Source organism: Manis pentadactyla, chromosome 4, assembly GCF_030020395.1.
Source record: "Manis pentadactyla isolate mManPen7 chromosome 4, mManPen7.hap1, whole genome shotgun sequence".
Taxonomy (NCBI): Eukaryota; Metazoa; Chordata; class Mammalia; order Pholidota; family Manidae; genus Manis; species Manis pentadactyla.
Window position 1 is genome coordinate 52919158 of NC_080022.1, and position 15266 is coordinate 52934423.

The 15266-nt window shown below is 41.1% G+C and overlaps 1 protein-coding gene across 5 annotated transcripts in view; it reads left to right on the top strand.

Moving 5' to 3' along the window:
- The window catches only part of ROR1 (receptor tyrosine kinase like orphan receptor 1), a 382105-nt gene that overhangs the window by 205524 nt on the left and 161315 nt on the right, over positions 1 to 15266 (top strand). For 4 of the 5 annotated variants that reach the window (XM_036911300.2, XM_036911299.2, XM_057500282.1 and 1 more), the window contains exon 2: positions 7282 to 7356. In XM_036911300.2, the coding sequence (XP_036767195.2) occupies positions 7282 to 7356 (75 nt within the window). Of the gene's footprint in view, positions 1 to 7078; positions 7223 to 7281; positions 7357 to 15266 lie in introns of all 5 variants that reach the window. The other variant, XM_057500283.1, reaches the window with a different exon arrangement.

Here is a 15266-nt window from a genome sequence, read left to right on the forward strand (position 1 = left end):
GCTTCTGTGTAATTGAGTGTGCCCATTATTGAGTTATCTGTACTGCCTAGGTGCCATAGTATTTCTAACACACAGGCCTCCTCTCAGACTGGAACATCTCTCCCACTCTTTTGGGGTTTTCCTTCCCAAACTAGAGGATGTAATTTTCCTCTGGGCTGCCTTGGAACCCTCTGTTTACCTCTGCCGTACTCCTTATCACATGCTTAGTTTTAGAATCAAATCTTAGTTAACATTTTCAAAATATTTTCCAATGTATTTGCTTCTTACTGCTTCTTGCATATAACTCCTCCTTCTAGAATCAACTTCCTTCTTACTGAATTTAGCACAAAAGTCTGTGAGTGTGTTTTTAAGTTTTATTTTTCGTAGCCAGAAAATGGAAATAACCAAATGCCCAAGGTGAGTGGTTAAACAAAGGATAGTACAGCCATACAATGGAATACTACACAGCAATAAAAAGAACAAATCGTTGACATACTGAACAAATTGGACAGATAGCAAGGGCATTGTACGAGTCCACTTCTGTAACATTCTTGAAACAACAACATGGTAGGGAAGGAAAACAGATTAGTGGGTGCCAGGGGTTAGGAATGCTCCGAGGATGGAGATGGGTGTGACTATAAAGGGTAATATGAGGGAGATCTTTGTGGGGATGACATAGTTTTTTATATTTTATGTAGTGGAGGTTATAAGAACCTACATGTGATGAAATGGCATATAACTATACTCATACATTGTAAGAATATCAAATTCCTGGTTTTGATATTGTACCATGATTACATGAGCTGTAATCATGGAGTGAAACTAGGTGAAGGGTACACTGGACTGCTCCAGTCTTTACACACCCTTGTGATTTCTTGTAGAGACTCCCCCCACCTCCCCAAGCCCTACAACTCAAGTCCTGGGCGGACTCCAAGAGTCTAGTAGGGGAAAGTGTTTCCAGCGCCTTTCCACAGATGGGGGCACTCTCCTAGGCTCTAGTGAAGGCTTTAAGCAAGAATTCAAATCTCTCTGGCCACATCTTTGGTTTCCAAATTAGCATTGAAACTGCAGCCCTCAACCTGGAGGCCTGTATTTATAGGTACCTTCACATCAGCTACCATTCTCTTCCTTTTTGGTACCAGAGAACTTCTTTTTCTTTCAATCTCAGCTATGCATTATATATATTTTTGGAATATTATATTCAGTACTCTTGGTGTTTTTAGGCTGGTTAGGGTGGGATAGGAGGAATGACTGGGAATGAGATGGGGAAGCCATTTCTGTCCGTTTCTATTGAAGCCCTATAACACTACAGATTTATAATTGTGTTCCTATATGCTTCTCTCCCTAGACTGTAAGTGCTTGAAAAACGTTGAGACCAGGTTGTTTTCATCCCAGTCTTATACATGAAAAGTGTTGATGCACATGTGTGTTGAATGAATGAATGAATAAGTGAATGAGTGAGTGAATCTCTAGAGTTTCATGGAAGAGAGCCCAATTTTGATAGTTTTTAAGTAAGATCATTTTCAAGACTATTTTTATTCACTTTAAGATGTGTGTCATTGTGGTGCTTTGTATAGCATAATTTCTTTAAATAAAAGAACAGTATGTGATCTGTAATATTTATTTAACAGATTTAGAAAGGAAATAGTATTTCTGAAGGAAAAAAAAAGGCATTTACATGTGATTCAAGGAAGTATTTCCTCTCTTCCCTTTCCACCAACCTTTTTGGGTTTTAAAATTAGGTAACCAAACATTGAGGAGGAGTGTGGCTTCTGGTGCTAGTTCTCTAACTAGGTTCTGCAGAGCTTTGAGTTCACAGGGGTCCTCTAGGGTGAAAGGGGGCTGAATCCAGAGAGCAAGTGGGTACACCTCTCAGCACATTGCCACTGCCTCCCAGCGTTTTGGCACAGTTGGAGACACTTTAGCTCTGCTGTCAGACTGCCTGGGTTTGATTGTAATTCCCACCCCCACCCCAACAAGCTGAGTAAGCAAATGCCTTAATATCTCTGCCTCAGATTCTTCAATCCTAGAATGGAGATAATAATGATACATTATAGAATGGTTGAGATGTAAAACCTGTCAGGCATTGAGAGAACCTGGACAATGTTTCTTTTTTCAATTGCCTCTACATAAAAATATTAATAATATCACAAACTTTGGTATATTTTTAATTTTTCTTCAACAAGTTAATGGATTTGCCACATGTACAGTAGTTGGGCTGTTTACAAACTCATTACAGGTTATACGATAACAGTGCAGTCCAGGTCGTATGGTTGGGTAATTGGGTTTAAGGTTGCAGGATTGTGCCCTTTTTCTTTTTCTTTCCTTTTTTTTTGTAAATAAAGTTTAATTGGAACACAGCTATGCCAATTCATTTACATATTGTCTGTAGCTGTTTTCACACTTCCCAGGCAATGTTGAGTAGGTATGACAGAGACCATTTGTTTGGCCCATGAAGACTAAAATGTTCACTTTCTAACTCTTCACAGAAAAGTTTGTGCATCCTACTCTAGCCTAGTGCTGTCCAGTAGCACTTTCTGCAGTAACAGAAATGTTCTGTACCTGTGCCGTCAGCCACATGTATCTACCAAGCCCCTGAAATGGGATTGTGCCCTTTTCTTTCTCTGTGACTATACTGATAACTTCATTTAAAGATTACATCAAAATCCAAATTTGAGGTCACTGAGAACTATGAGGTCCTCAGAGATACTGTGCATAGCAGTTCTCTACTCCTGACTATCCCCATGGGGTGAGGGAGACTCCCCAGCGTAAAGGGGCCCCTCATTCAAGACTCTAGATGTGGGGTGGCTATGAACCCCGGGCTGGAGCAGTGCCCAGGCTGACTAAACCCTTGTGCTGTTGGGGAATGTAGCCTGCCTGCCCTTGTGCTGAGGAGAGCAGAGTTCCTTTCCCAACCAGGGATTGTCATGAAGGAGACCGCTAGCTGTGGGCTTCTCCACGGAGGCACTGAAGAGAGGAAGGGACCAAGACGGAGAGCCCTCACTGGATGCTGCCTAATGTAACACTGCCAGCCAGAGAGCTCAAAGCCGTCAGTGCCCCCGCCTCCTTCCCTTTCACCAAATGATCCCAGAGACCTTTCTTTAACCACAGAAGAAAGTGTACCCCTTTTGTGGGACTGACACTGGCTGTTTGGAAATTCCCTGAGTGTCTCTCTGAACTCAGACTCTAAGGCTACATATCACATCCTAGGGGTACGGACAGAAGGAAATGGGGCTCAGCGAGAAGGCAGCATACACTTGCTTTTAAGTGATTTCTACAGTCTAGCTTTATCTTAGAACGGTGATTTTGACCAAGTAACTTGACTGTTGTGGGCCACATGTTCTTCATCTGTAAATGAAAAGATTATATCACATAAGAAGCTTAAATTTTTTTTGTTTAAAGCATCAGAGCCTTTCCCACAGCACCTGAATATGTAAAACAGAAATGTAAGTTATTGAAGGAGGGCCTAGAGTCTTGTCCTCTTGTCTTCTCTACCCGCAAATCCTCTTGTGCCTCCCATAATGATACATCCACACAATCTTGAGGATACAAAGAACCTAGTTTGATATATAAGTCCTGGGACGCTAAGGCCCATCCAGAGGTAACACTGAAGGACTCAGTGACCCTGGTCAAGAAAGGCATTGGGGTTGTTCCCTCATACTTGGCCTTTGAGACCACTGGGCTGGCCCCTGACCTCGTGAGTATGCTGGTTTGTGCCTGTGTAACTTCATGTATTGCCAGATGAGGATACAGGATGTGGCATGGCTGGGTGCTTCTTAGAAGAGCTTCCACGTCCTGTGAGTGTTGGGTCTCTACCTGCCAACCGCTGAGATGAACCAGTAATCCTTCGGAGAGCACAGGCTTTTATCAATGAGGAGGATTCAAGGCTTATTCTTTTCCTTCTCTCCAAATAAACACTCCCACTGTTCAGGCTTAAATACCAAAACCTTATGGTTTGCAGAATCAGTGCCAAAAAGTCAATCATCAGTGAAGCTGCAAAGATAATAGCTCCTATTGATCAAATCGGGAGGATGGTTTGCCCTCCTGCAGAGGTCAGGAAAGATAAGGGCTGGCGTTTTCTAAAAACATGCTTGATTTGCCAAAATTGAATAAAAACACACAAAAACACTTATGTTCTTAAAGAATTGGTGATGAATTCAGGAAACCCCGCAAAATGAAAAGATTGGCTTGGATTAGTAAGGCATTCAAAATCTAGGGTCTTTCTAAAGGCATGTCAAATGGGTTACTTCAAACCTAGTCAGTGACATAGTGGCTAACAGGAGTATGTCCATGTAGAGATGGCAACTATCTGCCTTATTAGACCGAGGGGAAGGCGTGAAAGATCTTGAGCGTCCACTCTGTGCTAGGCACTATGCAGGGCAGTTTTTGTCCATTATCTGATTTAATCCTTACAACAGTCCTGTGAGATGGCCTTTACTGTCCTCATTGTACAGATGAGAAAATAAAGGTCAAAAGATGTTAAATAACTTGCTCATGATCACAAAATTAATAAGTGGCAGAAATTAGTATTTTAATATAGGTGTATATCCCCATTAAATATGCTACTGTCTCCTAATTGGCACATATTAATTCACTATTATCACAATAATTTTACACCAAGAGAGATTGCTAGTCTGGCATTAAATGCACTTGGAACTGTTTCATCCTTCTGCCGTGGTGAGGAGAACAGGAGAAGAGCTGAATCCATCAGTGGAGACCTATAGGATCATGGCTGGTAGTCGTGCCTCTCACCAAAGCTGCTGCTCGCCCTGGAATCAGTGGAGCTCAGGTTAAGTTGTATTAATTGTTCTCATTTCAAGTTCAGCCTTCCTTTCAGGGAAAAAAAAGCTTACTAAACATTCTTTTGTGAGGGGGAATTACTAATATTAAACTTTTCACATAAAATAATCAGTCTTTCTTTTAAAAAATGTGGCCTTGAAAAATAATATTTTTCAGGGAGGTTATTCATATTTTAAAATATTTTATCTGTTTTTATTATCATTCTATCTGAGAAGCTGAACATGTGGTTATCTAAAGGAATAGATCTTGAAGCTGAGAACAAAATTCCTCAGAATCATCACAATCACTTAATGAGCCTGTGACTTGAAATTATCTTTGCTGTAGCCCAAGAACTGAGTGGTAATTAATGTCCAGGGACACATGGGGAACAATTTCTGAGGAACTGTTAGCACTGCCAAGAATCTATTCATTTGTCATTGATCCCAAATTATATTCAATCAGCAATTCAAACTTAGGTTAGAAACACCAAGTGACATAGAGTTAACTTTCTATAAAATTAATACTGTAAAATGAAACCTATATTTCTGGCAGTGTAACTGTGAGCAGCAGTAAGATGAAGCTATGAAAATATTGCATGGAAATGCTGTCAAGGTCTGTCTGAATCCCACACTTCCACACCCTTTGCTTCCTTGCCTGGAATGCTGCCCTGGCTGCCATGCTTCTCTTCCCAAGCTCCCCGAAGTCTGGGTATCAGAGTCCTTCTTGAGCCTTTTTAGAAGACAAACCACAGTAGTCCATAAAACTGCTAACAAGGGGCCATTATTCAAAGAGCCAAAGCAGGTGGCAGCAGGATGGGGGTCAGAGTGGAGCTGTGATTGGAATCATAAATGGAGACCCCCAAAATATAGACAAGGAGCTCTTCTTGGTGAAATCAGCTGCATGAAATACCCACTCCTAGTACAAGTGGTTGACGCTAGAAATACTACCTTCTGTGATTTTGTGTTAAGCATTTTTCCTACTTGGGTACATTTTTCTTTTTGGTTTTGTATTTTGGAATTTTATGTGTTTTAAGATCCCTGACATACTGCCCATCTGACTTCAGGTCCCTTTAAAATAATCTGTGCTGTTTTTGGATGGGGGCCATTTGGGGTGGGGAGGGTATGTGTGGTTTGTCTGCTTTCTTTCCCACCTGCTTCTTAGAGGGAAAGAGGCAAGCCAAGGAAGTGTGCACAGAAGAAAAACCCCGTGTTTCTGCTGTGTGTGGCAAGTTAATCAGACACCCAGTAGAAAAAAAAAGCAGACCTTTGCAAGGTCTCGGTGGGTAAGCATACTGCCCGCAAAACTCACTGGCTATGGTGTGTGGCTTCTGCGGCCAAGTGGCAGATAAGCTCCAGCAGTAAATAAGGAAGTGTAGAAAGTGTGCTTATCAAGGTGAACTAGTGAAGCCAGAGAGAGGCAAGGTGAAAAACAAGTCAGGTTCACAGACTTGAGTACTAGGCAGCATGGGCTGCTAGGAGGTATGTGGGAAATAGACCTGGGTTTGAATCCCACTTTTTCCACTTACTGAAGTTCATTGTGCATTTCAACTCAGATCCATTTTTAGTGCTGACTGTGTTGAAAAGACTCTGAGGCAGATCCCAGGTTTGAGAGGCAAAAAAGGATCATAATCGATTAAAGATGTCTGCACCAGACTGAAGGAAGGGGCATTGACTGCTTGGGTGTCATGTATCTAGTGGCTTAGGCTCTGAGCTCTCTGAGATCCTGCCCAGCACTGAGTCCTGAGATGAGAATGTGTGTATGTGTGGGCATGGCCTGAGGGGAGATTAATGCAGTCCTATTTAAAATGTGCTGGCAGGATGGTATCACACTTAAATTTTCAAAATCAACAACAAATATATCATATGTTTATTACAGTGTGTTATTAAAGACTTTTTAAATCTTCACAGTGTATTATGCCCTTTAGACTGTTGATTTGCATGTCCCTTTAATTCATGGTGCTTTTGAAAATTATCTTTTAAGTTTGTCAACTTAATAATAATAACTCTCCATATTCAAATATTTAGCTTTCATTTGTCTTGACTTAAAGTTTCAATGGAGGGAAATGGATCTTTCTATTATAGACATGCTGTCTATTTACAAATGTGACAAATGCAATCAGCAGGAGTAACTTTGCTCTTGTTTTTCACCGGAAGACTATTGAATATGTTAGTCTAAGACTGGTCTTCTAACAAGAAAAGGAAGAGGTTATATTGGATGACGTTTAGTCATTTCTGCAGGTTCGGTTTTCTATTAATGTATATTTGTATTTTAATTTTTGAGCCCACATTTTAAAGGAAAATTTTCCAAATCTGACCTACAGATTGTTCATCTGGAGCCTCTATGACACAGGCACCTCTGTCTGGCAAATAGAGCTACCATTCCAGTTGAATAAGCTGTGGGATTGCAGTGGTCTTCCTCAGAAGGCAGGGCCTTTGGAAATCTCCTGTAATGCTTCGAACAGCCTGTAAATTACTGTATTTAATAGTGCCCTTGTCTTTCCCTCTCCCTTCTTTTTATTTTCAGAAACAGAATTGTCAGTCTCTGCTGAGTTAGTGCCTACCTCATCATCATGGAACATTTCAAGTGAACTCGACAAAGGTACACAGTGGGGACACACGGGGAGGCAGAGACAGTGGGGACACACGGGGAAGCAGAGGGTGGGAGGCAGACGAGGGGAGGCGTGAAACTACATTTTTAATCCTGGCTTGACCTTCTTTGAAATCAACTGCTTTTTAGATCACTAGAAGGAGGTGGGGACCAAAATAAATTCCCTGCTAACTTTGTAATCATTTAACAGTTAATTACTTGCTATTCTTTTATTTGTGGGGAGGCTTTTTGTTTTCTCTTTCTCTTCCCTTTCCCTTCTTCCTCTAAAATGTTCCACATGGTAAAAATGCTTCAAGATGTGAAATAGGGTCGTTTCTGACCTTCCTGACACTGCATCTAGTGGATCTTATTTAGGGGATTTGATTCCTCCTGAGCCAGGATTGATCAGAGCTGTTTGCTGGGTGACCTTTCACAGTGAGTATTTGATGTGCTTGCAGGGTTCAGGGCAGAGTATTTGGAATGTTTGTAATTGCCTGTGCATACAGCCGGCAGCTTCCTGTGTGCATGTGGGGAACAGGTTCCTGCTAGGAGGTTGTTGTAGTATGATTAAGCCCGGCCATATGCTAGGCACTGGCTCTGCTACAGACATCCTGTGTCCTGCATGGCCAATCAGGACACATTCAAAGTCCCTGCAATCTGGCTCAGCCTTCCTTTCTGGCTTTATTTCTCTTTACGTCCCTTTATGCATCTCCAGCCAAATTTCCATGTCTTCTTATATGTCCTGTGCTTTTCTGCCTCTCTGCTCTTGTCTAAGCTGTTCTTTCTACTGCATTGCTCCTCCTTCCTTGCCAATACCCACCCGCTCCCTTCTACACCCAAAAAGTTACTGCTCCTTAAAGACTGACTGTACTAGCCACAGTCTTATCTAATCCCTCAGCAGGAGGTGGCTTTTCCTTTTTTGGAACTCCCATAGCCCCTTTCTGTGCTCTTCTCTTAGCATTTTCTGTGTTATGGCCTGTGATTTCTATACCTGTTTATCTCATCCTTAAGCTTGGAAGTTCCTTGTAGGTAGGATTTCTATCTTGTTCTTTTTTTTTTTTTTTTTTTGCTGTCTAGCACAGACTCTTATTCATAGGAAATCTTTAATGAATATGTGTGGAATGATGAGTTACATCTTAATCTAGGGCCCTATGTGTGGATGGGCACATCCCTATATACATGCATGCAAATACATTCAACAGAATTACTGAGTTTCTACTTTAGTTCAGGCACAAGTCTAAATTCGGGGATTATAGTGGTAAAAGGAGCTTGTCACAAATTGCCTTTTATGATTGCTTTCTTTTGTCTGATCATATATACACTAGGATTTGTATTTCCTCTCTGAGGAGAGAGAACTTTATAAAACAATAACAAGTAAAGTTATTTTGATGGTTACGCTTTTTAGGCATTTTGGGGTGACAGGAAGTGGTGAGATGTCTTTTCACTTAAAGGACATTTAGAGTAATTTTTTTATTGTCAGATTTGATCTGGATGTTCTTTGTCTAATGAAGGATTAAAACAGGGACTGCATGTTATTCCTCTCCATCTCTAGCACCCAGCACAATGCCTATGAGGCAGTAGATGAACAAGTATTTGTGTTCTTTTTTTTTTATTGGAAAAGAAATCAAGTGCACTAAGTATTAACTCAGTACCTACTCTGTACCAAGCACAGGTGCTTTCAAGTATGTAAACTTAATTGGCAAGCGCACATGGCACCATCAGGAAAAACGTTATCATTGCACACTACCTGTCATTGATCCGGTTCCAGATACGGCTAGAAGGGGGCATCAATATGTGCTAAAAAGGCAGCAGAGCCATCAATCAAGAACCTAGCCTACCAGACTTCAAATTTCTTTCAGACCAGCTGTGTAGTTGGCAGTGATTGCCCTTTAAGAAAGAAGTAGTGTCAATAGTAGTGAACCTGTTGGCCAGACAGCCAGACCAAGGTAGGCCCCAAGCTCCTCTGTCCATCATGGCCTCCCAGAGAGCACATATGGCTTTGCAGGGGTTCTTGGTGTCACCTTTCTTTAGAAGATCATTAGTGTATGGCCTTTAATTCCCATATAAAATGAAAGAGAAAGTTGATTAAATAATTTACTCATTCATTGATCAAATGTCTATCACTTCTTACTCTGGTTTGTGCACTGTCTGAAGAATTAGGAATAAAAGATGAATCAAACAAAGCTCTCTGTCCTCCAAGAACTCAGAGTCTAGTGGGAAAGACTGATAACTAAGTGCATAATCAAAGCTTTCTGGTCAATTTGATAGATTGAGCTGCTAAAGAACATCATCCCACATCACAGAGAGATGCTGGTAGAAATATACATGGAAAAAAAATCCATTGCCAGGTTGGTACACAAAAAGAAATCCCCAGGTGCCAGATATGAAGAATAAACATTATGATAGAGCAATGGTCAGCAAAAAGGAATTAAGCAAAAGCCTCTCTGAAAATATGGGAATTATGTATGGTTCTTAGTTTCAGTATCCCATGGGGATGAGAGCTGAGGCCATAGGAAACAAACTCCCTGCCTAGGTTGTCAGTGAGGAATGAGTAACCCAAGCATGAAATAAGGGAAATTCTGCTAAGGATATGGTATGGAAGTCTCTCAACCACCGTTGGCCATTGGGATCACCCATGAGAAAGCAAATCCCCAATCTGCTTTGTATGTGTGTATGAGGCTGGTGTTCTTGTGTAGTGCAAGCCACAAAACAAGAAGTTGATGTAAAAAATTGGACTGGAATTGATTAAACTATAAGACCCTGACAGGGAATAACCTAAAACCAGCTCACAAAATGTCTCAGTACCCCAGTGCATGTCTATTTCCCACCAAAAACAAAATTTTAAAAATCAAAACCACAAAATAACAACAGCAAACTCCTGCTGATGTTAAGTTTACTTTTAAAAATTGTAGTGCATGTAAGAGAGGGGAAAAAAAAGAAGCTACCACTAGTGAGAGTCAGCAGGCAAAACATGTAGAGAAGTTCATACCTTAGAAACTCAAGACAATAGGCTAATTTGAGAGAGTATATATGTTTAAAATGTTTCCTAGTAAAAGAGGGAATAGAAACCATAGGGCAAGAATAGGACAATATGACAAAGAAAAGTAGACATTTTAAAGGAACTAAACAAATTCTAAAAGTTATAGAAATTAAAAATTCATCAAATGGCTACACAGCTGCATGTAAGAAAATGAAACTAGGTCACTGTCTAACAACATACACAATGCAAACTCTAAATGGATCAAAGATCTAAATATAAGACATGAAACCATAAAACTCTTAGAAGAAAGCATAGGCAAGAATCTCTTGAATGTCAGCATGAGTAATTTTTTTCAGGGTATGTCTCCCTGGGCAAGGGAAAAAAAAACAAAAATAAACAAGTGGGACTACATCAAACTAAAAATATTTTTTACAGCAAAGAACACCATCAACAAAACAAAAAGTCAACCTACGGTGTGGGAGAATGTATTTGCAAATGATGTATCTGATAAGAGACTAACTTCCAAATATGTATAAAGATCTCACGTGACTCAACACCAAAATAAACTCCAAATAACCCAATTGAAAAATGGGCAGAGAACCTGAATAGACATTTTTCTAAAGAAACACAGATGACAATCGGCACATGAAAAGATGCTCCACATCACTTATTACCAGGGAACTGCAAATTAAAACCACAATAGGATACCACCTCACACCAGTTAGAATGGCCGTTATCCCCACAAGGCACAAAATAACAAGTGTTGGCAAGGATGTGGAGAAAGAGAATCCTCCTACACTCTTGGTGGGAATGTACATTGGTGTAGCCACTATTATGGAATATGGAAAGCAGTATGGAAGTTCCTCAAAAAACAAAAAATTGAAATACCACACAACCCAGTAACTCCACCTCTAAGAATTTACCCAAAGAAAACAAAATCCCTGATTTGAAAAGATATATGCAACTCTATGTTAATTGCTGCATTATTTACAATAGCCAAGATATGGAAACAACCAAAGTGTCTGTCAATAGATGAATGGATAAAGAAGAGGTGGTACATATGCACAATGGAATATTATTCAGCCATAAAAAGAAAGAAATCCTACCATTTGCAACAACAAGGATGGACTTAGAGGGTATTACGCTCAGTGAAATAAGCCAGGCAGAGAAAGACAAACACCATATGATTTCACTTATACACGGAATCTAAAAACAAAATAAACAAAAAGGCACTAGATTCATAGACACTGAGAAGTGGTGACTAGTCTTACCATGGGGGAGGGGTTAGAGTGGGTGGGTTGGTGAAATAGGTGAAAGGGTTAAAGAGGCACAAAATCTCAATCATAATCTAAATTAGTCACAGTGATGAAAATACCACATAGAGAATATAGTCAATAATAATGTAACATCTTTTTCTGTTGACAGATAGTAACTACACTAGTTAGGGTCAGCATTTAATAATGTAGATAACTGCTGAATCACTATATTATATACTCAAAACCAATATAATATTGTATATCAACTACACTTCAATTTTAAAAAGTTGCAGAAACAAATACTACCATAAAAAATATAGCAAATAAATTACAGTAGAGAGTGTAACAGAATTTTTTTTCATCAAACGATTGAACAGTGGATGCCCTCAGCTAAAGAACAGCAGTAACTTAGAAGATGGATTTGAGATACTGTGGTGGCTATGAGAATGGACCCTGGAGCCAAGGTGACTAAGTTTGAATCCTGACTATACTATCTCCATTCTGTGTGACTTTGGACAAGTCACTCAACCTGTCTGTGTTTGCTCTTCTCATTTGAAAGATGAAATTTTAAAAAAAGGTACTTACCTCATATGGTTGTTGGGAAAATTGGCTAGCAAATCTGATAAACTAATTAAGAGTAAGAAGTAACAGCTGGTTTTGGTTTAATATAGTTATAACTTTGGAGTTAATAGTAAAAAAATCATAGGTACTTTGGCAAGCTTGTAAGGAAAGCATATTTTAGGGATTTCAGATCCTGTTAAATCAGCCCATGTCTGCAGCTGCCCATTCTGGCCTTCCACACATGAGAGTTCACCCACACCAGCACCATACTGCTTAGCTTCATAAAGAAAGTTCTCCTTGGTTTTACCCCTGCTCACTCCCCTCCCTTTACCCCTACCATCCTACTTTTATACCCCATTTGTTTCAGCAGCCTGCCTCTAAGTCCCTAAATATATCATTCTCCTTCCAGTCCTGTGCCTTTGTTCATGCAGTTTCTTCTGACTCAATTGTCTTTAACCCCGTTCTGACTTGGCTAACTCCTTTACTTGAGCATCAGGGAAAGAAAGCTTAGTCAGCATTCCCTTACTCTCTTTCCCTACAGGGCTCCTAAGTGGGCGTCAGGCTGAATAAGATAGGCAGTGTTCCTGCTTTGGTGACCCTGCATTCTAGAGGAAGAACAGCAATTAATGAGTCTTTTCATCTACCCCATTAACCATGCATCAACAGTCCCCAAAATATTTCATACGTGGGGCACCATTATCACCCCATGTCTATCTTGATCAGAATCCTTATCATGCTGTACTGAAGTTTTCAATTTTGTGGCTGCCTCTTTAAAATCAGACTCTCTTATCAGTTGGCATGTGCTTATTGCCCAGTACAAAGCCTGCTGTGTAGTAGGAAACATGGTGTCAAATTTTTAGGTTCAGATCCTGGCTGTGCCAATTCATAGCTGCTGCATGTGAATATACCTTCTAGGTGTCAGGCACTTGCTAAGCATGTTGCATGCATCATTTGAATTCACACCACTCTGTGTGGTATGCTAGAACAGATAGGCAACTGAGGCTTCTGAGGGTTTAAAGACTTAACTGGGGAGCACTGCGGGTGAGGGCAGCATCAGGATTCCCACCAAGAATCTAGGCCAAGTTGAGGGATCCATGTCCAACGTGGCAGCTCATTACTGTCTCCCTTGAATTCCTCGCCCATCCTCCTGTGGGGCAAGTTCCCTCACATGGAGAAGCAGTGAAATAAAATCTGTCCCTTAGTATTCTTTATCCCTTTGTCTCCACCCAGCTGGTCTGTTCCTCCCATCAGTCCCTGCTGGCTCCCCAGCCTCTCTCAGGTCCTGTTTTTCTGTTAAATGAGTCCAGTTAGTGGCATTTAGACAGTTACCTGTTTATCCTTTCCAACAGGAAATGAAATTTAAAAGAGACAAGGCCACCCGGGAAGAGCCATTGAAAGCTACTATTGATGGAGCGTGGGGATAATTTCTGAAACAAATGCTTCAGAACCAAGTACCTCCTAAAAATAAATGGATCTACAAGGATCCAACCTCAGTTTTCCTATGGGAGTTTTGGGGTGGGGTGTGACGTAGCATCTTTCCCCTTCATCCATGTTCAGTCACAGGAGGTCTCAGAGGTTCTCTATAAAAAGCCAAATGTTTCTTTTGGAGAAAGGACTGGAAATTGTACCCGTAGGTAGCTGAAAGAGAGGGAGCTTACTATTTAAAAAAATACAGAGGCCTACTTCCAACTTCAAATAGTTCTCTGTGCTGATAGACTAGACTGGGGGGTGTTTTTGTCCTGGTTTGCATTTTTAAACAGAGAGCTGGCTTTCTCTACTAACTTAAAGCTTTACACGTAGTAGGGAAGTACACAGTGTGGTTCTTACATGCCTGAGCTCTGCAGTTACTGTGACTCTGGGCTTCCCTTTGCTCACCTGTGAGGTGGGAGCATTTGTAGCTATCATCTAAGACTGCCTTCCTGGCCTGTAAACACTCCCATGAGTCACACTTGTGTGTGGTGCCATAGGACAACTGCTTGCATGGTGACAGTAGACAGATGCGGGCTGGCTCCCAGCCCCTCAGTCTATCTTGTCCCAGGGAACTTTCCTGCCAAGAGCTCTGATCAGGTTCTCCAGCTCAGGAGTGGTTGTTTCCTCTTGTCTCTACTCTCTGTCACTTGATCTGTCCTTGGCACTTACAGAGTCTGTTTCAGTGGTACTGACTGGCTTGTAGCTTGTAGCTGGATTCACAGCTAGTCTGAATCGGGTAGCCCAGTCCTTTCCTTATGTTCCTGAGTGTGTGTTTGAAGCAGTGAAGGGACAGACCGGATCAGGAGGCTTGGTGCTTGGCAAGCTAAGGAACAGTCCTTCTAGGACTGGGGTCTCTGAGAGCTTTCTGCATTCTATCTGTAACACTGGTAGCTGGCTGGAATAATTCCTGGTGGAATTCCTGGTATGTTTAAGACATGTGTTTAAGACAGCCTAAGTTCGCCAGATTTTGGCCTTAAGCAACACCTTCCTAACTGATTTCTTTAAAGGACTGAAAATCATCTCGTCATTATCAACCACAAAAGCATGTGGGGCCTGTATAACCTCCTATGGAAAATGGGAGAAGTGATATTGAGTCCAAGGAGTTGTTGTGAGGATTAAATTAAGCCTAGAGCCCCATCCCGGTGTCCAGCACAAATAACATCCCGGTGTTCATTTCTGACAGTTCTCTTGGCACCACCCCCGTCACGCCTTCTAATTCCCAAGTGGAAAGGAAGCATGACTGGGGGAAAGAGCACTTGATAAGGAGCCTGGATGCTAGTCCCAGCTCAGCTCCACCACCAGGGCAGTGATCTGTCAGTTAAGCTCTGGGTCTCAGTGTTCCCATCTGTAAAAAGGGAGGTGCCCAGCCTCGTTCTGGTGCCTTACCCACTGTGAGGTTTCACTGCTGCCTATTGTAGCCACTAGCTACCTGTGGCTGTTGAGTACTTGAAATGCAGCCGATCCAAAGTGACATGCAGTGTAAGTGTAAAATGCACACTGGATTTCAAAGGCTTGGTACAATTAAGTAACTTAAAATACCTTATTAATAATTTTTACATTGATTACATGTTGAAATAAATTTTCATACGTTGAATTAAGTGAAATACATTGTTAGAATTAATTTTACCTGATCCTTTTTAATGTGGCTACTATAC